At 36.9% G+C, this 25,998-nt stretch overlaps 3 protein-coding genes across 6 annotated transcripts in view; 2 read left to right on the top strand and 1 right to left on the bottom strand.

Annotated features, from left to right (window-relative positions):
- Positions 1-23: 23 nt before the first annotated feature.
- zgc:86839 (CKS domain-containing protein) lies at positions 24-3,250 on the top strand. Its single transcript, XM_006627133.3, has 3 exons — positions 24-237; positions 1,813-1,940; positions 2,437-3,250. Exons 1-3 carry the CDS (start codon positions 179-181, stop codon positions 2,478-2,480), a joined length of 231 nt encoding a protein of 76 aa, XP_006627196.1. The 5' UTR covers positions 24-178; the 3' UTR covers positions 2,481-3,250.
- Positions 3,251-3,984: 734 nt separating this feature from the next.
- On the top strand, positions 3,985-24,879 carry secisbp2 (SECIS binding protein 2). Of its 3 annotated transcripts, none has more exons than XM_015339730.2 (18): positions 3,985-4,287; positions 5,472-5,614; positions 6,402-6,678; positions 7,114-7,210; positions 8,014-8,150; positions 8,441-8,531; positions 10,846-10,985; positions 11,741-11,887; positions 14,991-15,104; positions 16,158-16,280; positions 17,337-17,469; positions 17,887-18,053; positions 18,573-18,726; positions 19,189-19,351; positions 20,163-20,383; positions 20,906-21,060; positions 21,925-22,117; positions 22,805-24,879. In XM_015339730.2, the coding sequence occupies exons 1-18, from the start codon at positions 4,258-4,260 to the stop codon at positions 22,930-22,932; spliced, it is 2,613 nt and encodes an 870-aa protein (XP_015195216.2). In that variant the 5' UTR covers positions 3,985-4,257; the 3' UTR covers positions 22,933-24,879. The 3 variants fall into 3 exon arrangements, with proteins under 3 accessions (XP_015195216.2, XP_015195223.2, XP_015195210.2); XM_015339737.2 differs by having other exon boundaries at positions 5,469-5,614; positions 6,402-6,639; XM_015339724.2 differs by having other exon boundaries at positions 5,469-5,614.
- Positions 22,333-25,998, bottom strand: part of sema4d (sema domain, immunoglobulin domain (Ig), transmembrane domain (TM) and short cytoplasmic domain, (semaphorin) 4D) — a 73,321-nt gene continuing 69,655 nt past the window's right edge. For both annotated transcript variants that reach the window (XM_015339701.2, XM_015339706.2), the window contains exon 20: positions 22,333-24,524. In XM_015339701.2, coding sequence (XP_015195187.2) covers positions 24,495-24,524 — 30 coding nt within the window. In that variant the 3' untranslated portion in view covers positions 22,333-24,494. The remainder of the gene's footprint in view (positions 24,525-25,998) is intronic.

Genomic DNA, 25,998 nt, shown 5'->3' with positions numbered 1-25,998 from the left:
CATCCCTCTGTCCAATCAGAGGCTTGCTCTCGCTGTTCAATTCGCAGTTCTGTTGCTGTTTGAAACCAGTGTCGGTTGGACTGGGAATCAGAGCTGTGTGGAGAAGTTACTATTTTGCTTCGTTTTTAAAAGTATTACTGCTTCCAGTTTTGTAGCACAGTCATTTTTTACTCAAGCCATGGCTCATAAGCAGATCTACTACTCCGATAAATATACCGATGACCACTATGAATACAGGTAAAATAATTATCATTTGTTCAGTGCTTCATAGTGTGGTAGGAGGAGGAGTAGCTGTAGTAAAAAAAATATTTACTAGACAGTGGTAAATAGTAACTCGTGAGATTTAAGCCTTATAAATGGTAGTGATTATTCTATATTGTATAGCGCGGTGGATGCGCGAAGGCTGGAAAGGAGGTCTCTGTTTTCATTACAAACACAAACTGATGAGAAATGTTTAAGCTTTGTGTATTTTTGTATTTTAGCTAGTTAAACGTAACAAAAAAAATGATCGATTTTAATCTGCGATTTCATGTTGCGAACAGTTATTTTCTGTTGTGGGCTGGGTGAGTCAGTGAAAGTTACTTTCCTGTTCGCCATGCGGGAGATTTTTTTTTTTTAGCGTCGGTATCAAACGGGCTTCATTCGAAAGGAAACCACTCTTGTACAAGCATTCAAACTCATAAGAACTAAAATTGAAAAAAGCTTGTTTAGTTGGAGACCCGGAACTTTCTAGAAAACGAGGCTGCTGGTCCCAGGCTGAACTTCGGAAAACAGACCAGCCAGTGTTTCCTCCCGGCGCCTGCAGATAAACTCCCCACGTTTCCTGTGGACGAAATAAACCAGAGATGCGAAACGCGACGATTCGGCTTTTCAAACATCAAAGAGAGACGGTGGATGGTATACCTGCAGTTTTAAGCAAATTGCTAAATCACAGGGCAGTTTAGGTTGGTTCCTTCTAAAGCAGAATGTGCTCCACCTTCACTGTTTTCAGATTAAAAAAAACCTTTTCCGCAGTTTACCAATGCAGTGACCGAATATGTAATCGTTCATTTTATTTAGAGAAAAGTCGACTTTTTTGCACCCCGTGAATATGATTTTCAGGGGGTATGTCGTTTTCAAGCATGATCTTCTATCTTTACTTGCAGATGTTGTTGTTCTCTTTGGTAGAACTTTTCAGGCCCATGACTTCCTTGAGTGTTTCTTAAATCCCCTCGGTGTAAATATCACTGCAAAGCCCCATACAAAGAGCATACAAGTATCACTGCAAAGCCCCATACAAAGAGCAAATGCGAACTCATCAAATCGCATATCTGTGAGAGTGATTCTCTTAATATGCTTTGTGAGCTTTTAGAATTTGGCTGCAGTTCTTTATGGATGACTAGTACTTTAAAACATTGACAAAATATATACATGCTGGTACTGTCCATCCCCAGCAGTGTTGCTGCAGATCTTTGCTGTAGAGTTGTGGAACTCTAAAACGTGACTAGCCAATAGTTTCTCAGGAATAAGTTATTTACTGAACCTCACTACCACCTCCTTGGATGTTTAAGTATTCTGCAAATGTAGAAAACATATTTTATATATTTATGCTATAAAATCTGCACTTAATATTTCTACGAGTAGGTGGTGTCCTTCTTCCCCCACAGCATATATACGAGAGTGTCTTCTCCTACTTAATTTAATAAGTCACCTGTAGTTAGTGTTTCTCTTTAGATGTTGATTATAATCCTGTTGGAATGGGGATCACCGGGAGTAGAGATAGAGATGTCTGTACCACAGGATAAATAAAGGTTTTTGATTTTCTTTTAACAGGCATGTAATGCTACCCAAGGAGCTGGCAAAACAAGTACCCAAAACACACTTGATGTCAGAAGACGAATGGAGGCGGTTAGGAGTACAGCAGAGTCTTGGATGGGTTCACTACATGATCCACGAACCTGGTTTGTACTTACTATGGCACTTAAACCCTCTGAAATCTGTTCTGGCTTTCTGCTTTTGCATGTTCAGGTTAATTGCAGTTTTTACCAGGAATGGTTTCACTCCAGCCAGTTTTTCCATTTTGATGAGATCCAGATATCAAAACCCTTTATGTATAGAAAACGTAGTCTAAAGGAATTTTTAGTATTCTCTGCAAAAGATTTAGATTTGGACCTCAATTTTACTAGCCTGTATTTTTTTTTATAGTTTAAGACATAATGACTTGTGTGAAATGGTAGATTTAGAGCAAAGAATAATTTGTAGTGCTGTAGGGAAGCAAACACTTTTTGTGATGAAGGTAGAAAAATAAAAACTGATTGAATTCGAACTTATCCTGTTTTATAGGAGCACAAGTCCTCTCCAGGACTAAAGATCAATGCTTTTTGACAAATTAAGTAGCATACTGAAAAAAGTCTATGTATATGGAATAGATTATAACTTCACTCCCTCTTATTTCAGAGCCACACATTCTCTTGTTCAGAAGACCTCTTCAGAAAGAGTAAAGTGAACTTCCGGAATCTTCACATGAATCTTCTGGGACATTGTTCATTATTGTGGTATTCAGTGAATACTTGGATTTTGCCAACAAATTTGCCAACTCCTGCGCATGAGCTGTATTCTTCACAGCAACAAAGCTCAGTCAAAATACAGAGGAGAAAATGGATATTCTGCTTAGTACATGTGGGAAAGGGAACGGAGTGGAAAAAGTCAGTTCTCTGTTAGAAGCAAGTGCCTCTGTTTACGTAAAATTCTTGTTCAAGTAGAGGTATACATTTTTCAATAAAGTTCTGGTTGCATTAATTGTGTATGTACCATTGCTGAATGAGTTTAGTACTACAAAACTAGGAAAGTTGCAACTTCTTTGTAACATTTCTGTTTTAAAGTCTAAGTATATATACACTGAGTTTGCAATTAGTCTTATGGGAGGGTTTTGGGAAATCTTATGTGAACTTCTTTGGATTGGTGGTATGTTTTCGCCATACCTGATCATTTGAAAATCTGATTATTCTGCCTCAAAAAGTAACATTATATGATGAGCAGCTTTGCTTCCTTGTCAGCTTGGTCAAAATATTTGTGCCTTGCACTATTTGTGATTGGTTCACTGCTGTAATGAGTTGCTTGCTCACTACTTAATGTTTGTTCTAAATAAAGCTTTCTGATATCATCTTCAGGTATTGCTGAAAAGGTTTCTACTTTACATTTTATACAGTAATATTACTTGTGTGGAGTAGTTGCCAAAACGGATAATTAAAAAGATATTCATTTCAAAACCCTACTTTGTCATCTTGATTTATGTTTACATTTGAAAATTACAAATATAAGCTCGTTGCTGAACGACTGTGGATCATGGAGTGAAAGTAATGGTTGTCTTGAAAATTCGAGTAGCTAATCGCCAGTAGCTTTTCTCTAAATGGCTGGGTCGTCTTGTTTCTCCTAAGGATCTAAAAGGTAAGATTCCTAGTTTGTGTGCGCAGATTAAGTTCTGCTGGTTATGGATGTTAAATCCACCTTCACCACGATCCCCTTTGTAAGCTTCAACATTTCTTCTGGGGTTCTTAACTGATCTGTATGTTAAACGTTTTCCTTTGTAAGAAAAGCCTTTAATTCAAACAATTACTGTAAAGCTGTGTAGTAACAACTTAAAAATAGGAATATAAGAACCAGTGCATCAGCAAGAGTTTTCTGTACCTTTAGGTCTCTTCACATCATAGTAAAATCTAGAAGAAATCTTAATTCACTTGACCTACAATTTGGTCAAACTTTTGCACACATGTAATATATCACGCAATTTTATTACAGCTGCTTACAAACTTAGGGGCATCACAATGAATAAAATCTGCTTAATTTAGGAAGTTAGATTGGACAGCCTTCGAAATTTATTTGAAGTGAAAAGTGTTATGTTTTCACAATTATTGCTGTCCTATGGCTCAAGTAGTTGTACACGTCATAGGTGTGTCACTGAAAGGCGTGCTTTTTGTGTGATTTATCAATTTGACGTGATGAGGAGGAACAAGTAAAGATTTATTCCATGCCGGAAAGAGAAAAACAACGTTTCGGTTGTCTAAATATAATGAGGAATTCGACTCGATTCAAAGTGTGGTACGCCTCACGCACTTCCCCCTTCTTCAAAGTATTACGAGTCATAGCTCAGTTTGTCCCTGCTGCTCTGCCGTAGTAGCAAGCCGTAGAAAAGCAGGGATGATGGAATAAGGTTAAGGAAGTATCGTTTGTTAGTCAACAATGTGAAAATGGACCTCTGATGTTGCACCATTAGAAATCATGAAATCTGAAGCACACGCACAAAACAAGGTACCGTATAATATATGTACGTTTCTTCTTGTAACATCAAAATTCACGGCATTTTAAAGTTTTACAGTATTATATTTACTATTGTGAAAACTTCAAATATTTTCAGAATGTATGTTGGATGCTGTTGTCACCTCGGTTTTAAAAAATACGCATATTAAACTATCTTGCAGTAATTTACAGCCTTAGATGAGCTACGGACAGACTATCTGTAGAAAAGTAACGTCGAGTTACATGTTACAACCAAATGATTCAGGTAGCTTTAAACATTTTGACGCATCGTTTTTATAGAATATTTTTGCAATGAAAATGTGGTTCACATATGTTCTTTGAACGCAATGCTTTGGAAGGCATTTAGTAATGTTTCGCAAATAAATTAAAGTGGATCAACACAATAAAAGCCTGTAAGAATGAACCGCAGCACATGACTGAGCTACGGGTCACTGTGTGAGTCAGGAGTTTGCCCAGCTGGAACCTCTCAACAGGTTTTTGCAAAAGCCTAGGAAGTTAAGACGAAACTATCTCGTTTCCCAGTTAAAATAATTATCACTGATTACATGCATATTTTAGCGACCTTCTCTCATTTTATTATTTTTTATTATTGACTGTAAAAGAGGAGAAAAACTGTTTTTTATGCCATTCGTAATGTTCAAAGTTGAACAGTGTTTTCGATAACTTTCTATGGACTGCAACGCTGGAATTTGTGACATACTTGTACACCATTTGTATCTTTTGTACTTGAGAGCAAGTGTCACGTTTATATCCGAGTACTTTAAAATATGTTACGTTTAACTATTGTCTACCTAGTTAAAAAAAAAGAAGTGACGTTCTACGTATCTTAAGGAATGAAGAGAAACTGTAGTGTAGTTTTGAATAGAATAGAAAATATGTAATTGATACCCGGGTGCATTTGAATAATATTTTCAAATGAAAGGCAACAGTACATTTCCGAGCCTGTGTTTACTCATGATATTAAACCTTTTGACTTCTTGTGTAACAAAGAAGAGAAAATGCCCTAGACCAAATCACTACCAATACGAATTTCTTAGCATTTTTAGTATGTTCTATTACACAACACTGAAAACCATATTAACATAATTCAAGTATAATGGTCTAAAGATATTTACATGTGTATTATTTATATTGTGAATATTTACAGTGCAGCTTTTTAAATAATATTTTAGCAGGCAAGCAAGCTGTCACCTGAAGTTGAAACATTTGTGCCCAAACGAATCCTGAAGGAACCTGGAGCTCAACCTCTCAAAATCAGTGAGATTCCAGACTCTGCATCGTCAGCCCGTCTCTGTGTCCAAGAGCCTGGTGTGGGAAGGTGGGTATCCCTTATTTAATTTATCCCATTTACTTGACATCTGTGAATTTGTTTCCACACAACAACATCTTGTATTTTCATAGATAAGTGGAATCCCAAGAGAAAGTGTCCTCAATGAGTAAAATGAAAATGGTTAAAGTAAGGGTATAGTACAGATCAGAATACAGTATGTTTGGAATTTATAATAGCCAGTTTTGAGTTTTATTAAGCATCATGCCATTCTGCTGATACCTAGCTGTCATTTATGTGGAATAAACTGCAAATTCTTCAGACACAGCAGATTAACAGCTCCAAAACAAGTTCATAATCTGTAAGGTAATGGGCATGCACTTACTTCTTTTGTGAATTCCCCCAAATTAATGCAATTTGGAAATATGTAGGGTCTGCATTAAGCTGTACAGGTATATCTGTTACTCTTCTTCCCCAGTCCCCAGATGTTCTGAGATACTCTCTGATGTATCTCAATTAACACTATCAGTGCTCCACAAACACGTTTTGTTAGCGTGAATGACTGCAGTTAAGGAGACTATTCTAAGGAGCTGGATTGGATATAACTTCCAGAAAGTCTCTATGTTCTCTATGTTGGTGCTTTAAGACACTTGTTGAAGCTCAGAGATAGCTCTGGTATTGTTTTTGTATATCCTCATTTACAAATTACAGATTTGGCCTGCATTAAATAAAGTACTATCAAGTCCCTGAAGGAGACATGGTGCACATTTTTCATTCTGTTACAAAAATGTCAGCAATTTAAGACATGGAAACCACTCATTGTCTTTTTTGTCTTTAGTGGACTTCACTCCTTTGAAAAAAATGGCAGGGAAAGGAAACCTCAGTGCCCATCGGGTCCGGACATAATGGGCCCATCGTCACCTACGGCCTCTTCTTCACTTCCTACTTGTCACCCCAGAGTTCAAAGTAAACACATCCCCAATGAAGATGGCTCCCCCAAAAAATACAGCAGCACCCGTCGAGGCAAAAAAGCCACACAAGAACAAGAGACCCTGTCCGGCAAACAGTCCAGAAGGGTCAGTTCAGAGCAGCTGCAATCTTCCGAAAAGAAAAAGGTTGTGTGCTCCCTAGAATATGAGAGGCAGTTGGCTTTTCCAATGTCTAGAACATGCCGTTTTATAAATGTTACATAAAAGTGAATCATTTTTGCACAATATTAGCAGTCCAGTGTCGTAAAGTAGCCAATTTTGCAGTTGATCGGCTTTCTACTTAGTTTCCAAGCAGTACTTTTGTTTGCTGGCATTGAACAACATTGAATTGTTGCCATTGAAGGCATTCCCTTTGGCAAAATCTTATATTTCCACTGATTAGGAGAGTATTTTTTTCAAAGTTGCGATGGCATCCAAATGCTTAAGGTGCTGAGAAGTAGGTGTACCTTAACGTTTTCTTCTATTCAATTCTGTGCTTGGTGTTTCCCCCATATGATTCTGTCAGATTGCTGAAGGCCTTTCCACAGCTCAGTTCCCTTAATACTTATTTCTTATTTGCAGGCACCATGGTCAAGTACTGAACCAGGTCCTGTGGGACATGGGGTGACGGGAAGACCGTCTGAAGGAATGACAGGGGAATGTAGCCCAAAGAAACTGGGTAAATGTTTTAGAAGACATTCTGATGGCATTGATTAGTATTCAGTTATTTACAGTCTTCTACACTGCAGAATTGCTGTTCTGTGAAAGGTGCAGTTAGGTTTTGTAGAAGTGGAAGCTTTATTTCACAGATTTGAAATAGTTTCACTTTCAAGAGGCTTAAAGGCCTTCTGTCTTTTGGTCATTGTTTTGCGAGTCTTCTATTTTCATGTGATCACAGGCCATATTGGTGATAATGACTTGTTTTTTATCATGAATAATATGTAGAGGAAACCCAACTTGTTCATGCTATACATTTGGTTTAATAGAATGATCTAGGCTTAAATTTCATGATCTAGTATGAATTAGAAAAAGAAGGATCAATCTGTATATTTCTGTGAAACCCTAACATTTCTCTCACCTCCAGAGCTTTCCCAGAAATACTGGCCTCCAGTATAAAAGCTTTTGCAGAATTCAGAAACACTCTCCCACCCACACAAACCTATTAATGTGTTAATGTTAAGAATGAAACAGAAAGATTGTTTTTTTTTTTAAAGTGTAATTAATAATTGCATTTATATAGTCCTTACCAAAGAATCGCAGAGTGACTGCAATAGAGGAGGTGTCCTGATTCATCTTCCTGATTAGTGACACGCAACAATTATGTGCCCGCATCCCCACTACACAGCAGACATGGTGAGAATCTACTTCACCAGCTGAATGAGGCCAGAAGGTGCAAGTCCAAAATGAAATTTAGCAAGGACACTGGGGCTGACTCCCTGTTTCTCACAAACAGCATATTCTCTCAACTCAACATTTTTTCAGGCAACAGAGGTCGAAAATCAGCGCCAAAGATAGTGGAGAGGTCCAGGCCGCAGCCAAGAGAAGCTGCTGCATTTGAAGTGAAGCTTTCAGATTTTCCACAGCTGGAGTCTGCTGCTGTCAGTGTCCAGAGAGAGCAGGTGAGTCCACAAACGTCTGACAGGCCAACAGACCTGGTCCAGAAAGAGTGCGCAGTGTTCCCTGTTCACAAGGTTGGCATATTAATCATTGCTTGAATTCTCAGTGAATTAACATTTTACCCCCTGTGTTTTTTTACTTCAGTATTCATTTTCCATATACTGTATATATATTCATTATTTGCCCGAAAGTGTTCATGATATTACTTATTCATGTCTTGAAATTGCCTATTGGAGAAAGTATGGTTTCTGTATTCCCTGGGAAATAATACTTTTCTGTTGTTTATCATTAGAAATATTGTGTGAGGAAAGAAGAAACTACTGACCCCCTTCAGTGCAGTTCTGCTGGTAATAGTGTGGACATGCCATTAGCATCTTCCGAAGGTAGTGATGTAAATGTGAATGGAGTGCTATGACAAAAAGAAACCTGCTTTTTTTTTTTAAGAACACCCATACTAAAGTACTACATAAAATTAAATAAAAATATTGAATATATAAATCCTGATATAAAAAGTAGTTACAATCAAAGTAGTTTGCATTTTAAGGTGGGAGGGACAGGGGGATGTGTTTATTTTTCTGTTTTGAATCATATGCGTTATAAAATACTAGTATCTGGGTAATACATGTATTAAAATACCTTGCTCTTGACTTTAGTGTGAACCAGGTTCACAACATATGGATATGTTTAGAAACCAGAAATGAACCATTCTTTATCAGTCATATCTTGCCAGCAGCCATATTACCCTGCAACTCATAACTGGCAACCCACTGAAGCTAAGCAGGTGTGAGCCTGGTCAGTAGTTGGATGAGAGACCTCCTGGGAAAAACTAAGGTTGCTCCTGGAAGAGGTGTTAGTGGGGTCAGCAGGGGACGCTCACCCTACGGTCCATGTGGGTCCTAATGCCCCAGTATAGTAACGGGGACACTATACTGTAAACAGGCCCCGTCCTTCGGATGAGACCTAAAACCGAGGTCCTGACTCTCTGTGGTCATTAAATATCCCAGGGCGTTTCTCAAAAAGAGTAGGGGTGTAACCCCAGCGTCCTGGCCAGATTTCCCATTGGCCCTTACCAATCATGGCCTCCTAATAATCCCCATCTATGAATTGGCTTCATTACACTGCTCTCCTCCCCACTAATAGCTGATGTGTGGTGAGCGTTCTGGCGCATTATGGCTGCCGTCACATCATCCAGGTGGATGCTGCACATTGGTGGTGGTGGAGGGGAGTCCCCATACCTGTAAAGCGCTTTGAGTGGAGTGTCCAGAAAAGCGCTATATAGTGTAAGCAATTATTATTATTATTATTATTATTATTATTATTATTATTATTATTATTATTATATCTGTTTTCAGGTGAAGGGAAACAAAGTTTGTATTTAACATTGATTATCTAAATAAAAATAAACCATATTTATATTTTTTTAAGGGTGACTGGATACATTGTAGATCATATGAAAAATCATCTCCATCCTTAATTTCCTATATGATCCTCACTTTACAATTGTATTGTGTTGTAATTCTCTCTTTTGCATGTCTTTTAACTTCTCATGCACATCAATGACAGATGTATGTGATTAGCAATGTAATGTATTTTTCCTGTGCTGTTTTTTTATTAGAAGCAGAAAATGTTGTAACAGACCAATTAATCTAAAAATTACTTTGTTGCAAGAACTTTCTGGATAGACTAAAAATATATTGTATATATAAGTAAAGTTAATCTAGGGAAAATTGAATAATGCATGGTGCAAAATTACTACTAAAAGTACTATAAGTACTAAATTCAAATACAGTGTAACTTCAGTACCACATGTTGCAGGATTTACATTAGCGCAGCTGTATTTCCATTTGGTCATAACCTCCCTAAAACACAGTACATGTTAACACATTTCATCTCATCACCCCTATGTGAATTTTAAAAAAAGAGACTGATAAATGGAAATTAAAAACCAATTAGCACAAAATCATTAAAGAAAAGGCTATAGAGATCAGCCAATTCTGCAAATGGCTCTTGGAAGTGCCACTTAAATTCTACATCTCTCTTTTCTGTCAGATAGGCTTCTACTATATGTAAACCCCTCTTTGGTTTTGTAAAGAGGTCAGGGTATCTCCACACACCATTTTGGTGCTGTCCAAAACTGAAGGTTTGTGCACTCTACATGCATGTGGCTCTCCATGAAGAGCATGAAGACTTCCTAACCACTAGGATGTGCAGCTCTCCAACCGTTTCCCATCGTCTTTGTGTATTTGGAATTAATTGCAATAGGATCTTGTTTGACACAGTTTTGTGAAAGCCTAATTTGTGATGCAAACACAGGTTTGACCTTCCCATAAACAACTGGAAAATACCAGAATGAGGGAAATTTACAATGTATTGATGAGCCAGTTTTGCTGCTCTGCATTAATGCTCTTAGCAATGCCGCAGAATGGAAAAATAGTGGAGGATTGCCAAAGAGAAAACTACAGAAGAAGCTGTGTGTGCACAATGGCATTCCACAATACCCACCTCTGTGGTGAATATGAACTGTAATACGAACAGTAACGAAATGCTTAGTATTATCCAGAAATCAAAGGAGGATGATTGCCTATTACTGTGGGAAAAAAAAATAGTAGAACATCTTTGCTTTGTTGCTGCATGGTCATTTTGATGACAATATTGAGTCTTATCTGTATTTTTAACAAATTGCCTTGATTGTATCAGATCAGTTTCCAGAGCCAAACTTGTGCATCTCAGCAAATTCTCCATCATCCTGGGCCACCATTGCTTCTCAGCCACCACAGAGGGACATCCCCAAAAAACCTGCCAGTCAGCCTCTACAACAGAACTCTGCCACTTCACAGGTACAATACAGTGTGTGGTGTAGGGATACTGTATCAGTGGCTGGTTTGCTATCATTGGACAGTCGGCTTTTGATACAGATAAAAACGTCACAAAACCACACTTCCACGTCTTTGTGAAGTTTCATTTTTGTTCCTTCAAGCATTTTCTCTTTGCTTTTATGAGAAGACACAACTCTTACAACAAGTAACTTCTAACTTATGTTACAGTGTTCATTTAAAAAAAGAAAACCACACATTTGATGTCATGTACCCTGCTGCCATATAGGGAATGCATTCTTCTTTTAACTTTCTGAGGAGAAAACACATTAATTGTGTCTACTGTAAAATATATTTCTGTCTGCAAACACAGTTAATCCCACTGTAAAGTTCTCCTCATTGAGTTAGTGGCCTGTGAATCAGTAACTCACCACACTGACCAGATAGGATCCTCACCCATCCAGCCTCTTATCCTGAGCAGTGCACAGTTGCTCTATCACTTGACCGGAACACTTTCTGTAAGGTCCAGCACCTAAACAAACCTGAAAGGTCTGAAGCTGATGTGCAGTGGAAGTTGTATAGCCATCTGTGCTTGCTATCTGCAGCCTCTGTGTCTGATTGACCCAGTCCAATTGTCTCTTACTTTTCCAGAGCAAAGAACTCAATTCTCATTCCAATTGAGACGCCCATTTCTTTCTTTACACTTGCAAAACATTTTTATGCGCATTTCTGTTTCTGTATGTTTTGCAGAAGCCAAATTTGTTTTTCTTATCCCACAGAATCGGAGCAAATCATCTGAAGGTGAACTGCAGCAAGTCTCTGAGAAGAAAAAGAAAAGAAAGAAAAAGGCCAAAAAGCCTTGTGATGCAGCAGAAAGCAATCAGCCTGAGTCCCCTGTTGTTGTTCAGGAGCCCCCAAAGTTTGAGGTACGAGTAGAAAAGCTGCTTATATCCTGCATGTGTTTTTTTTGTTTAACAATACACCCTTTGTTTTAGGTGAGCAAGAAACTTGGAATACGAAAACTCCTCAGCCTTTACTGCAGCTGTTGCAGAGACAGCCTAACTGGCTTTACATTTTGAAAATATTACAACAGCAGAGCTGCCTGGAAACCTGTTTTGAGATGCATTGGTGCTAAGAGTTAGAGAACACAAGTTTTCTGTAGCTTATATGCCATTACCAGTTTACCTCAATTTTGTCCCCAAAACTACATATTTGCAGTTAGGAAAGGGAAAGAGGCTCTTTGTTTTATCTTACCTGTTTCTCTCACCTGACCCTTGACCTTCTCCACACAAAAGGTTTGACACCCAGGCTACTTATCACTCCTTCACTTGTTTTTTTTCAGCAAGTGGCAAATTTGTATTGCTTAGTTCAGTTTAACTCTCTTAACTATACTACCACCTTATAACTTAAATTGCTTAAGTTGCCATCCTGATGACAAATACATTATTTTGAATTGAATAACAGAAGCTTTTATCTTATTCTATTAATCTGTGTTTGTTTATGTGACATTAATTTCATACCACTATAAGTTAAATTCTTAAGTTCTTAAAATAGTTCATTTCAACCTTGGAATGGTTTGAAACTTTCAGTTGATAATTTGTAAACAAAGTGAAAATGATATGACATTGTAAAAGTCTCTTTGTTGATTAAAACTTCAGATTAAAAAAATATCTTTGAAAAAGTTAAAATTAAACAGCTTTCAGGATGTGGAAAATATTGAAGTTTTGGGCGCAAGACTATGGTTTAGCAATAAACCTTGAAATGCTTTTGAACCAGGGCAGTAAACAACAGCTGAGTAATAAGTAAACCTGGTATTTTTCTCCTGTAGGATTATTTGCTCTTCTAACGGACAGTTAATTATTTACTGTCTCTTAGTTTACAGACTCCACAGAGCAGTGACTGCCAACTGAGTTTCTTGTATTTAGCTCCTTTCATGAAGGAAAACTATACATTTTGCATCTTTTTTAAGCCACAAGAAAATGAAAATCACATGCTAACATCAAAGCATATTGGTTTATATATATATGTGACTTGCGTCATAGTATTTGATTAGGTGATTATTAGAACATGGCCACAGATTATCTGAAATCTTGATTTTATGTTTGCATTAGGTAATTTGGAGGTAGCTAGAGCCTTTGGCATATTGGGTTGATATTTGTGTAACAAGAATACAAGGGGATAATTATCTTCTTTTGATAGGCAATGGAAACCATTTCCTTTACATCACCTCTCTTTTTCTTTTTAAAAAAATGATATAAACTATTATACATTAATATTTACGATTGACTGAGGTTGACTAGTAATGAGGCCTGAGATCCATTGATGGTGCATGACACAGTCTTAATGCTTTTGTACACTTTGTGCACTGTAACATCCTCTATTTCAAAAGTGGTCACTTTAAAAGATATGTACAACTCAGATATCTTAGAAAGTAGAGATCTATGAACTAGACTACACCAGTTTAAACTTTTTATTACTTTTGAAGAGCTCACAGCTGTAGTTCTGAGTATAGTGACAAACAGCAACTGAAACTATTGTAACTGCACATACAGTAGTTTTAATAAGGTTACTTATGGTTTATATAGTATTTGATTTGAATGTTTCCAAATTATTTGGGGAGAGTATGTAAAACATGTAAAATATTGTAGCCAGCATAAAAAGAAAAAGGACTTGAACATTTTTGTTTTACTGCTCAAACCATATTTGAAAGTCATTTGCCATCACTAGAGGGGGATGTTTCATGTTTTTGAGAACAGAATTATGATCATAATGTAGATATTTTCCCTTAAATATTTAATTTCCTCAATGTTATGGGTTAGAAGTTACATGCACATAAAATACTCAACAAAAATGGTTTATGAGGACCAAGAGTCAAGGATCAAGCAAATACAAAAAAGGGTGTCTGCTGGAGTAGGTGTTGAGGTGAAAAGTTGCAATGGTGTTTCACAAGTTATGAAACAACATAAAGCACTGCAGTGTTGCTAATTGGATAATAAAGCTTCTCGGTTGTTTTTTTTACATTTAGAACTCTCCGTGAATAGAAATCTTAAATTATTTAACCCAAGTATGAAAATGTCATTTTTTGCATTTCTATCTAGTGGAGTTGTATTTGTCGACAGCCCTTAACCTTTGAGTGACATAACCCTTTAGTCACAGGAGATTGTCCAATTGAAACATGAATACTTATATAGAAAGACCAAGAATATAAGCTTCCTCTTGTTTGGTAAAATAAGTTAATGTGAGTATCTTAAGATACTGCTCAATTGGTAAGCATAAACCTTTAGAAGTCTATTAGCCACCCCTCACAGTTGGAGGTGGTCTTTCATAAACCCAGAGATGACAGATAAGGCCAATATAGGATTCACACATTTTCTGGCAGCTTGATGAGGTGTTGGCAGTGGAAATACCTAATTGTATAAAGTTCACATGTATTTATACTAAGCTAATCTTTTTTTTTTGAGGAACAAATTAACTACCAGTCAGTGTTTTGTGGGAATGATGATCATTGTTGTCAACAACAGTGATACCACCATGTTGCTTGATCTTATGAGATCTTGTTAGCTAAGCACACTTGGGCATGGTCAGTACTGGGATGGGATACCTCCCATTTAAAACCCAGATTACTGCTGTAAGTGGTGCAGGTTGACCAGTAGGTGACATCAAGGTTCTGTTTATCTGGCATAACCAATCCCATGGCACTGTCTTTAAGGGTAGGGGTGTTCTCTGGTGTCCTCCCTAGATTCCACTCTGGGCTTGTGTAGTCTGGCCTGCCTAAATGTATTCTTTATTCAGCTGCTGAAGTAATTTCATGTCTCCTCTTGATCTGCTGTGTATTGGGGCTATTGGCATAGGATAGCTGTTGTGCATCACCCAGGTGGAAAAACAAAACTTCTGTTTTGTTTTTCCAGAATATTTCTATTGAATTGTGTACAGTGACAAGTGGAGAAGCAGACCTAGATGATGGCAGAATCTGCAGTTTTGTAATGGTTTTTTGCACTGTACACCCTAAAACACATGTCTTTCTCACAGGATGAAGAAGAGTTTCCAGATTTGGGTGTTGCCTTTGTCAGTTCTACCAAAGCACACAGCACTGCAACTTACCCACTCCTCTCCTTCATCAACATAACAAAGAGGAGTAAAGAGGTAAAGAACTTTCTGAAGTGCGGAAGGTCTCATCTTATAATGTATTTTCCTGCTGAATACATTTTTCTGCTTTTATGATGCATGCTGTTAGGAGCCTAAATGACTAATTAACATTACCTTTCTGAAAAAAAAAAAACATTTCAAAATGCATCATTGGTGTAATTTCAGTAATGTACAACTTTACATGGAACAAGTTTACCTTCATCAACTTCTACCTTGATCATCAAAGGAACTGGTTTAAAATAGATGATTGGAGTAATTTATTCCTAACATCTTTGGAAATGAATCTGTGAAGTCAATCAGGAAAGCAGCAAACACCACACTACTATTCATGCATTTCATTTCAAGTTTGTTTCTATATCAATATCAAATTTTTAAAAGAAGAAATGTTGTGCCATTTTATTTAAAACAAAGTAGCATAGCACTGCAAAAATGAAACACCTAGGTAGAAAAAGTGTCTTTTTTACACTCCTTAACAACTGCATACTGACTTTTCTCAGTCTACCTCAAATCAAATAAAAGCATAACGTGTATGCTGTTACTTTTAACTTTACTGTTAATTTTGGGAAATATCTGTGCAATGTTTCATTGGAATCCAAAAAGTGTTTTAATGTATTAATTCTAAGGCACAAAGGTTTAGATATAACAGGGTTAGTCAAAATGCTGTTAACACCTTTTGACAGTTTATTATTACAAATTAACTGCATGGGTTACTGTAACAAAAAAAAGGTTTCAAACGAAAGCATAAATATCAAAGTTTCAAATAGTTACCTTACAATCCTTTACCATCTGCGGAGGAGAAAACAAAACTTGAGTAAAATAATTGGCAGTTATACTCGTCAACAACATTTAGACTAACCCTGTACTTTCTTTGTTCAAATTTACCTTGAGACAATTTGCCAGCCCCTTTATTGGCCACCAATGTTGGAAGACTGAAAGGTGTCAACGTTCGTCATTTTCATTGTTACTTGCTATGTTCCAGGTTTTTCTCACTCCCCCTTTCTCTGCCCCAATCTTAAAAATTTTAATGTTTTCATTTAATTTTGTGAGCAGGTTGCTGAGAGCAAAGGCACCTCTCCTCTTAGTTCTGCAACTCCTGCTGCCGAGCCATCAGTGAGCACGAGGAAAGACAAGACTCCGGCACATCAGCCTCAATGCACAGAGGCAAAGGGACAGGTAGTCACTGGAGAAGAACCTGCCTATACTATTATTACTTATTGGGATCTGATAAACCCTCAGCAACCAGACAGGAAGTAATACCATTGATACAATATGATATGATGCACTACGCTTGTTTCTAACTACACCGGTAACTTTACAACATTAATGTTAACTCATTAGAATTGTCAATAAGGAATAAACACCATATTAATAAATCTCATAAATTAGAGTAAATTCCCTTAAGGTTTTGAAATTTGTGTACACATCAAAATAGTTAAAATATTATTTTCTTACATTTGTTTAAAGAAGAGAACAAGCAACTAACAACATAATTGACATTTCCTGTAGTTGTGTTAAAATTAAGCACAGTTTTGTTGAAAGGTTTAATGACATTCAGGTATGCAGAAATTTTCTGTCCTTTTGAGCTGTTACTTATTTTATCTCCTTCGATAAATGTTATTAAGTTAATTGAAATAATTTGCTCAGTCATCTCTTTCGGATCTCAGATTGAAGCCCAGAACCCTGCGTTTCTGAGACCTAAAGGCCAGGACCAACAATACTCTAACTTTCTACCAGCAGGTGGCAGTAGCTGGTCCAGTTTCTGAACTGTTCAATGAGTTGTAGCCGTGAATATTGAAATTGAAATATACATTGAAGTAGGAAGTGATGAATATTCAGGAAAGACTGAAAAGCAATTGGTATACTTTTTACAACTCCATATAAAATCATATTTAATTTTACTTAAATGTATTGGTAGACAAATAAACAGGTTACTGTTAACAGTAAAGAAATTATTCACATTTGGTAGCAGGATCGCTTTTGGTATACTGTCCCCATCAGACTTATACATTTATTTTCAAACTATGAAAAGTAGATTTTCTTATGGAGGAAAATGCTTTTAAGTACAGAATACATTGTGCATGTGAGTTTAAATGTAAACCATCTCTTCAAATATTTCTAATGAATTTATTCTATCATGATGAATGTTACTGTGTTTTCATTTGTAAAAGTTTATTTACATATCATAACTTCATTAATAAGATTTTTTCATTGTGCTCTCTTTTTTTAAAGAAAGCTGAGAAGACAAGTGGAAAAAAGAGTAAGGTCCCTGTGCAGTTGGACCTAGGAAATATGCTGGCAGAGCTTGAAAAGAAGCAGCAATCCCAGAAATCCAAGCAAGATCACAAACCAGTTATATTGTCAGGTAGGCCGCAACCTGCATTTCTGACATGTTGTTTCTTGTACATCCTTGCCATCACTTCATTAAGCACATTCAAAATAACAGAAACTTCCTAATCATGTGAGCAAAAATAGTGATAGGGAGGGCAAACCTATATCACTTTAAATGATAAAATGTAGTGCATGAGGCACATGATGTGTAAGCCCCCTCTGTATTTTTATCTTTCAATTTGGATACATTTAATTCATGTCCAATGTATTGTGGGTATGGGTATTTACTCAATGTTAACTGACTTTGTACTCTTTGTGCAAAGAAGCAGAATGAGAAGTTTTGATAGCTGTGTCACACAGTTTTTTTGATTTGGTAAAAAACTTGAATATCCATACCATAATTCATTGTGACCAAAAACCCTCATTCCTGTGAATAACCATGTACCTGCAGTTGGAAGATCACTTCCTGTGGTTCACAAGGATCCTTCCACACAGAAGAAGCACCCCAGACAGCTTGAGAAAGTGGCTCACAATCCCCTGGACTCAACAAGCCCTCTGGTAAAAAAAGGCAAACAGCGAGAGGTTCCAAAACCCAAGAAGCCAACTCCTCTCAAAAAGGTGAGTTTCGGCATTCAGTTGTGTGTTTATAGTAACCTTCACGCCTGCATAGCTGTGGGGCAATTTTTCAAGTGCTTTCCAAGACCAGTTCTATTGCAGTCTCCTTCAGGAACATTCTGCTGCATACAGCTGCCTCGAAACAGCCTGGCACTTTCAAATAAGTATCTTAGCTCATTTGGACAAGAGAGGACTCGGGTAGAAACATATCTTCCAGGTTGTGGATAATGAAAATGAAATAGTTCAGGTGGGTAGCTGTGTCAGCATGTGTAGGCTGCAAAGGAACAAGTAATAGGTTCATTTCATGCTGAAAAAAAGAAGAGAGAAAACACAACGTTTCGGCTGTGGAGCCTTCTTTTTTTCAGCATGGAATGAACCTATTACTTGTTCTTATGAAAATGAAATGATTGCTATGAATTTTTTTTAGAAGGATCATTCACCTGTGGATACTCACTAATACCTCTGCTTTGAAGAGGGCTGGACCTTTAAAGTTTTAATAGTATGCACTACTTATTTTTCCAGATTATTCTGAAGGAAAGGGAGGAACGAAAACAGCGCCGTCTGTTGGAAGAACGTGGATTGATCCCCTCTCCCTCAGACTTGCTGCCGTCTGCAGATCAGCACGAGGGTCCATGTGAGAAACCAGGCACCGAGCAAGACCATCACAGTTCTGCAGGTGTGACGATGGACAGAAACGAGTGATGATCTTGTGATCAGGCACAAGATATGTGCAATAGGAAATAGCTCATATTGTCCTCCCTCTATTGGATAAAACAGTCAGCAAATGGATGGGTGATATCTCCCTTTTAGAAAATATACTAAGGAATGTAAGATCATTGCCAACGAGTGGAAGTGTTTCGGCTTGTATGTGCAATAGCTTGTTTGGTCGATAATACTTGTAGCATGAGCCAATTTTGTTGTTAAGGTTTAGCTGTTCAGCTGAGAACAAGATTGTAAGTACACTGTGGATTTAGTTGTTGATAAAAACATCTTAGTGAAACATGTACTTTATATATTCTATCATATAATTAAATGCACTGGTTATTTGATGAACTACTGTTTGGTTGGTAAAGAATGAACATGTATGATCGGGATCTTGAATTCCAGATGCTTTATATGACACCACGTCTTCTTACAGATACTGTAGAGGAAACTAGCACTGCTCTCTTCGAGCAGCTTGAAGAACAAGCGCAGGAGGAACAAGAGCCCAGTTCTTTTGAAAAGGACACGGAGGAGGCCGTTCTATTGGGATCCCAGCTAGTTTCTAATCGTCCCAAAATACACAGCAGGCGATTCAGAGAGTAAGTGGGGGAATAAGTGATGTAAATCTATTTCTTATAGCAGGTAACAAGCAGGCATGCATAAGAAAATGAGGTGATGACAAAATGTTCTCTGTAAACATCCCTTTTCCACACTTCAGAGAAAATGGTTACAAAATCAGAAGCAAGCCATTTACAGTGTGAAAGTTTAACAATAAAGCAAAATGACCTCCTGTTTTTTCCAAGAGTTATTGAATGTGGCAGATCTTGGTTAATTATAGCTTCTTTTATCACATTCTAATTTATTAGTCATCTTACTTTTAAGTAACAATATAGGTTTATTCCATGCTGATAAGAGAAGAAAGAAAACACAACATTTCGGCGGTGGACACCTGAAGAAGGCTCCACGGCCGAAACATGTTTTCTTTCTTCTCTTTTCAGCATGGAATAAACCTATTCATAGTTCCTTTGCAGCCTACGCATGCTGACGCAGCTACCCACCTGAATTACTTTTCAAGTATTTTTATCTCATTAGAAGAGATACAGATATTGAATAGCCATAGGTAAATGATCCCTGTTAAAACATTTTTCATAGCAATCATTTAATATTTTTTCATTCTTAGGTGCTTATCTTTTTAATTTTGGGAAACACTGTGGTCTTGCAGTGCACGTTTAGAGCAGGATCACGCTCAACTGCCCTCATGTAATTGAAGTACATAGCAAAACTGGATCAGTAAGCTACCGTCAACCAAATAAGAAACATGGGCATACATGTATGGATTGTATGTTCTTTAAATTTTGAAATGATAAAGGTGCCATGTTTTGTTTCTTCGTACCCCTTTGAATGGTAAAGGTACTGCAATCAGGTGCTCTGTAAGGACGTGGATAACTGTGTGATCAGCCTTCTGAAGGAGCTGGTGCGGTTTCAAGACCGCCTCTACCAGAAGGATCCCATGAAAGCCAGAATGAAGAGGAGGCTTGTCATGGGACTCAGGGAGGTCCTTAAACACCTGAAGCTTCGAAAAGTGAAGTGTGTCATCATCTCTCCCAACTGTGAAAGAATAGAGTCCAAAGGTAACTTTTTGATTTCTTAATTGTACGCTTAAACCGCTGCATCTTGTAGCATTGTCAATTTGATGCCTCCCCATAATTGTCTTTTTTCCACTTTTTGGGGCGTACATATGCAGTTTGATATTCAGGTGTCAAGTTAACCTTCAGGCGTTTAACACAATTTTTGGTAGTTGTCCTGCGTCCGCATTTATGAAAGATGTTTTTGTGAAGTGACTAGAAATTAAGAGTCAACTAATCGATCATTAGAAAATACTATTTAGTAATGCTGGTCATTAGTCCTTAATTCATACTTTGGTAGTGATTTGTTTATCCTTATTACATTGCTACACAGGAAGTATTGGGTTTAGTAAGTTCTACTGTTACACTGGTGATCTTTGTCTTACTTAAGAGACACAGTAAGTAAAGATTTACCGTTGGTATGTGCAAGTACATTAAACAGTGGCTAACAATGTTTCTTTTTCTTTTTTTTCCCACTGCTGTGTGTTTTGTAATGGCGTGCCTTAGCCTGTTTTTGTTTTTTGGCAGGGGGTTTGGATGAGGCCCTGCACAATATTATTGACACATGTCGAGAACAGAATGTTCCTTTTGTGTTTGCGCTCTCTCGCAAAGCGCTGGGTAGAAGCGTCAATAAGGCAGTTCCTGTCAGCCTGGTGGGGATTTTCAATTACGATGGTGCGCAGGTGGGTTCACTGAAAGTTTATTTAATCATTTGAACGGAAGTAGAATCCTGCTGCTTGGAGATAGTGGAAGAACATTCACAATTTGCAAATACTTGGTGACCATGGGAGCACCTTGTTAATACTTGAAACGGTCCTTTATGAATTTGCCATCGGAAGAAAGTGTGTAACTTTTCAATTGTGTGTGATTGATAAGAAATCACAGTCATACTGTGCATTTGATGTACAGTAAGAAAAATACAGTTATCCAGTTGCTTGGACTTCACAAGGCTTTCACTGAGTAAAAGACACATCCGCTGTGCTTTTAAATAAAATTTGCAATGTGGACCTAAAGTGGTAGAATTAATTGAAGAAGGTTTCTTTCAGTAGGTGAAATGTTGATTTTTGTTCTATATTTAAATTCAAGAGAATATTTTACATTAATATAATGTACTGTATATATTGTAATTGTATTTTATTGGTGAGAAGTCTCCTGAGCAGTAATTGGCTGGGACAGCTTTAAGAATGATTGCAGGAGGACAATACTATTGTTCTTTTAATTTTGTGAAATTTTTAAAGATGGAAATGAAATGGAAGACTTGACCTTCTTTTATTTTGCTGCTTCACATAAATGTAAATCACTGTTATTACACAGTAAAAAGTCTTATGCAGGCACCTTGTAAATGCTGGTGGAATAAGTACATGGTTATGTGGAAACCATGGTTTTATTGCAAATGACAGTAAATAACATACAAGGTACATCATTTTCATTGATGTACTGTAGCCCCTGCCATATAAAGCTGATGGTTAATTTGCCTGTAACAGTCATCTGTGTAAATTCCTTTTCACACCCTCTTAAATCTAAAGAGAATGATACTTTTTACACAGGATTATTACCATAAAATGATTGAACTGTCCTCTGAAGCCAGAAAAGCCTATGAGGAGATGATTGCAAGTTTAGAAAATTCTGATGGATCTGACGAACAGAGAGATTATCCTGCAAATCATTTGCCAGTGGCAGTGCAGAGTAATGGCTCAGCTCCCAGCCCATCTCCATCTCAAATGGAGGAACCAGAGTACAGTAAGTAACAAGTACTAGTCTCCCATAGCACCTGCTAAACGAAATCTTCTTTAGAAGTCATAGTTGACCTCTGTAAGAGAACCCTTCCTTGATGTTACATCTTCTAGGCATTTAGATGTATTTATTTTTAATTAGGTTTTCAAGCATTGTGGAGCTCAGCCTGCTCCTGTGTAAGATTCTTGATGGATTGAAGAGTGCAAGAAATCTCAAGACACTTTTAACCAGTTTCTCCTGTTTTACTGATCTTCCTTTCAGGGGAATCTAGGGCCATACATACCTGCTGTAAAGAGTGGTTATTTTGTATTAGAATGTTAGTACAAGAATGTATATCACTTTTTTGTTTTAACATTTTGCTGAATACAATATACATCAGAAGGCATAACAAATCTTTATATAACTGAATGCAGCATATGTTTGATGAACCTATTCTCCAAGAATTGGTATAATACATCCAGAAAAATAAGCAGTCTGTTCCATGAGTCCTCAAACCTGCTTCACACTCTGAAAAAGAATTGGGAGCTAAATTGATTGTTTTCCTGGTTTTTGACTGTGCTTGTTTTAAAGCATGTGTTTTCTAGTATTTTGTTTTGTATATTAAGCGCTATGTACTTAAAAACTGTCTTTGTACAGAAAACACTTCAGACATTTGAATTATGTAAAACCTGAAAGTTTCTTTTCCCTTTTTAGTAAAAATATGGAAGAAAATGCTTGAAAAGAACTACAATCATCCATTTTTAAACTTTGAAGAGTACATGGGCACACGGAAAATGGACAGTGAATCAACACTGAAGGCTGATGACGACTTTTGCAGTTGATGAAAGTATATGAATATTGAACAATATGAATCTTGATAAATGTCGATTTTTGTTTCTTATTAGTTTGTAATACTTGAGTAGGTCACCACAGGGATTTTACTGGGATCAGCAGCTAACTAAAGATTTTTTTTTTGGTTTGAATTAACAATATGAAGTGATTTTGAAGTAAACGCTGACAAAGAAATGGTGGTGTTGAGACGTTGGCTGGAATATAGGGCTTTGAATATGTAGAATAAAAATACAATGGAAATTAAAATGTGAATCATTCACTTTCTGGAAAAAATATTAGGTGGAGAGAAGTGCTGGATTTATTTTTAAATTATGTAAAACGATGATATTACATAAGAAATGCCCATTTTTTTATCTAGATTCTTGTTAAAAATTAATCACACTAGATTTAATTGTGGATTGTTTTAAGACTTGGGTCTCTGGTAAAAACATCTAGATCACATTGAAAAGAGTGCTGGTCCAGTGTACACTTGGATCTTGTTCACTGCAAACATCATATGTCATGTTGCAGGCTCCACAGTGCCTGACTGGAGAGTTAGCACTGATGGAAGAGCAGCGCATCTTGTATAAGCATCACTGATAGCATCTGATATCCATCTCAATAGCTAATAGCTGAGCAGACTTTGTCTGACAAACTTAATTCCTTTGTCTTTCTACCAGTTATGCATCAACACTGTATAATGTGTAATGCATGTGAATGTGAGTTTTGGTCACATATGCCTAGTTATGTGACCTAGGCTTAAACAAGGGATGTCTGCAGCATGGGTCTAAACCCACATTCCAAGCAAGTACCTTTACTTATTAAGCAACTGCAGAGTACAGGAGATGTTTTCAAGTCCACAAAAGTCTTTAGTTGGAAAAGACGTGCATGGAGAAGAGGAGCATGGGTAATCAGAATCAGTGGATAATTTAGGAAACTAAAGAACACCTCTTTTCAAGGCAGTAGGTATGGAGAACAAAGCACAGGAATTATCAATACAAGCAGTAAATGTACAGGGTGTTAATAATATTGGTCGACCACCTTGTAGAAATAAGTCTTATAAGAAACAATGATATTAGTACACATACAATAAGGATTTTACAACTTTTAGAAGTTAACATTAGGGTAAAAATGAAATTATGGCTTTTTTCTCTAGTGCAAAGTTTCAACATCATATTTTTCAAGTACAAATATACAAAATAGTGTTGAACAGTGTAGTTCATCAACAACATTATGTTCAGACCACTTTTTGCATTCCATCTCTGGCCTTTATGGAATCATATGCACAATTCCTGTGTGACTTTATAGATGCTGCACTGTCACCCGAGACTATAGAATGCTCATTTCTCACACTTTTCGGCAGGGAGAACATTTGTAGAAGCCTTAGAAGTTCCATAGATGAAGCTATCATACACAAAGTGTGATTAATTTAACATCACTGCCACTGCCATTTTATGGACCGAGAAGGGGCTTCCCATCATCTAAGTGTTCACCAGTCCTAGTTTTTGCAATTTCATCTTGGCTGGTAAATTAATCAGTTTTCATTTCCATGATTATGTTTTGTTTGGAAATCCTAGAGAATATCTTCTTGCTCACAGATTTCCTGAAGGAGAAGAACAAAAAGAGGAAAATAATGAATGTGTCCGAGGAGACGGACATACAGACAAACAGTACATTTTGGAGTCAATGGCGCTAAAACATTATGTTAATCATGAAATCTAGTTGGTGAACGAAGCTTTAAAATGTGAACAAATTATTATTTCATTTGAAAGGTGTGTTTTGTTGGGATTTTACTTTCTATTCCAATATTATTTCAGCTAAATAATGTCTCCTGAAATCAGTGCAGTGACTGGCTGAAGTTGACTGTGCTTGACGTGACTGTTGGAACACATGTTCATGGACTATACCAGACGGAGTATGTACTTGAAAACTGAGAATAAAAAACAATCCTGCTTTGATTCTTTTGGAAGTTGTTTGATTAATGTGCAAAGTCAGGAAAACCTGTGTTGTACAAAATGCTCATTTGCTTGCAGTGACAGTTTTGTTCTGTAGGACAAACAGTGTGTGGTCAGGTGCACTCGTCGTCTCTCGTGACATCTAAAGATTTTCCTTTTTCTGGTGGATTTGAGAACGCTGTGTGATTTTGCTTAATGCTTAATACATTTTGCTTAGGTTCATATAGCAGCAACAGATCAGTCTATTAGGCTGTGAGGTAATTTACTTTTTTCCAGACAGCATTTACCTACATGACCTAAGTGTTTTATTGAAAAAAAAAATTAGGTCAAATCCTGTACTATTTCCCTCAAATAGTAAAGATTAAGGAAGCAGTTTTTAATTTCATATATGAAGTATACAGTACGTCTGTATACAGCAGATGAGTAATAACCCAGAGCTCTGGCATTTTTTCCATTTTCACTGCTTTATGTCTACTTATTTATATGGAGCCATTACACAAACCTTTATAGTATATATTTTATATTTTATAAGTTTAAAACAATGTATTTTGATGTAATTCTGTTCCAACAATAAGTAGGTACCACAATGATATTTTTCTATATTTTGTATAGGTTTCAATAGTTACAGATAATGTTGGGCATTTTAATTGAAAAACAAGCTGAAATTGAATTATATAATTTAGTCATTGTGCCCACACAAAAAATACAGGAGGTGTGAATACAGGAACACCAAAGGAAAAACTAGTAAGAGTTGTTTGGAGTATCATACAGAAGATAGTTGAGTTAAAGTGTGGTAATGATTTTTAAGAGTGCAGCTGAATGAGTCTTCAGGTGTATAGAACGTTAGAGAGCAAATGAAAGTCTGGTCAGCACCTTGAAAAATCTAATTTAAACCCAGAATATCCAGAACAGAGAACATAACCGTACTTTTCATTTGCCCAGTAACATAAAAGACAACACGTGTTGTACATAGGGCTAATTTTTGGCCTGTCTCAGATTTGTGCCAGTAAACATGCAGCCATCTGACCATCCTATCAGTAGTAAAAGCATTGGGAAAGAGAAGGGGGAGGTAAAGACAGATCAAAAAATGTTTTTGGCTTTTAAAGTAGTATGTGTCCCAAG

Source organism: Lepisosteus oculatus, chromosome 3 (assembly GCF_040954835.1).
Source record: "Lepisosteus oculatus isolate fLepOcu1 chromosome 3, fLepOcu1.hap2, whole genome shotgun sequence".
NCBI classification, from domain to species: domain Eukaryota; kingdom Metazoa; phylum Chordata; class Actinopteri; order Semionotiformes; family Lepisosteidae; genus Lepisosteus; species Lepisosteus oculatus.
The sequence above is the reverse complement of the archived record's forward strand: the minus strand, read 5'-3'. Positions and strand labels throughout refer to the sequence as shown.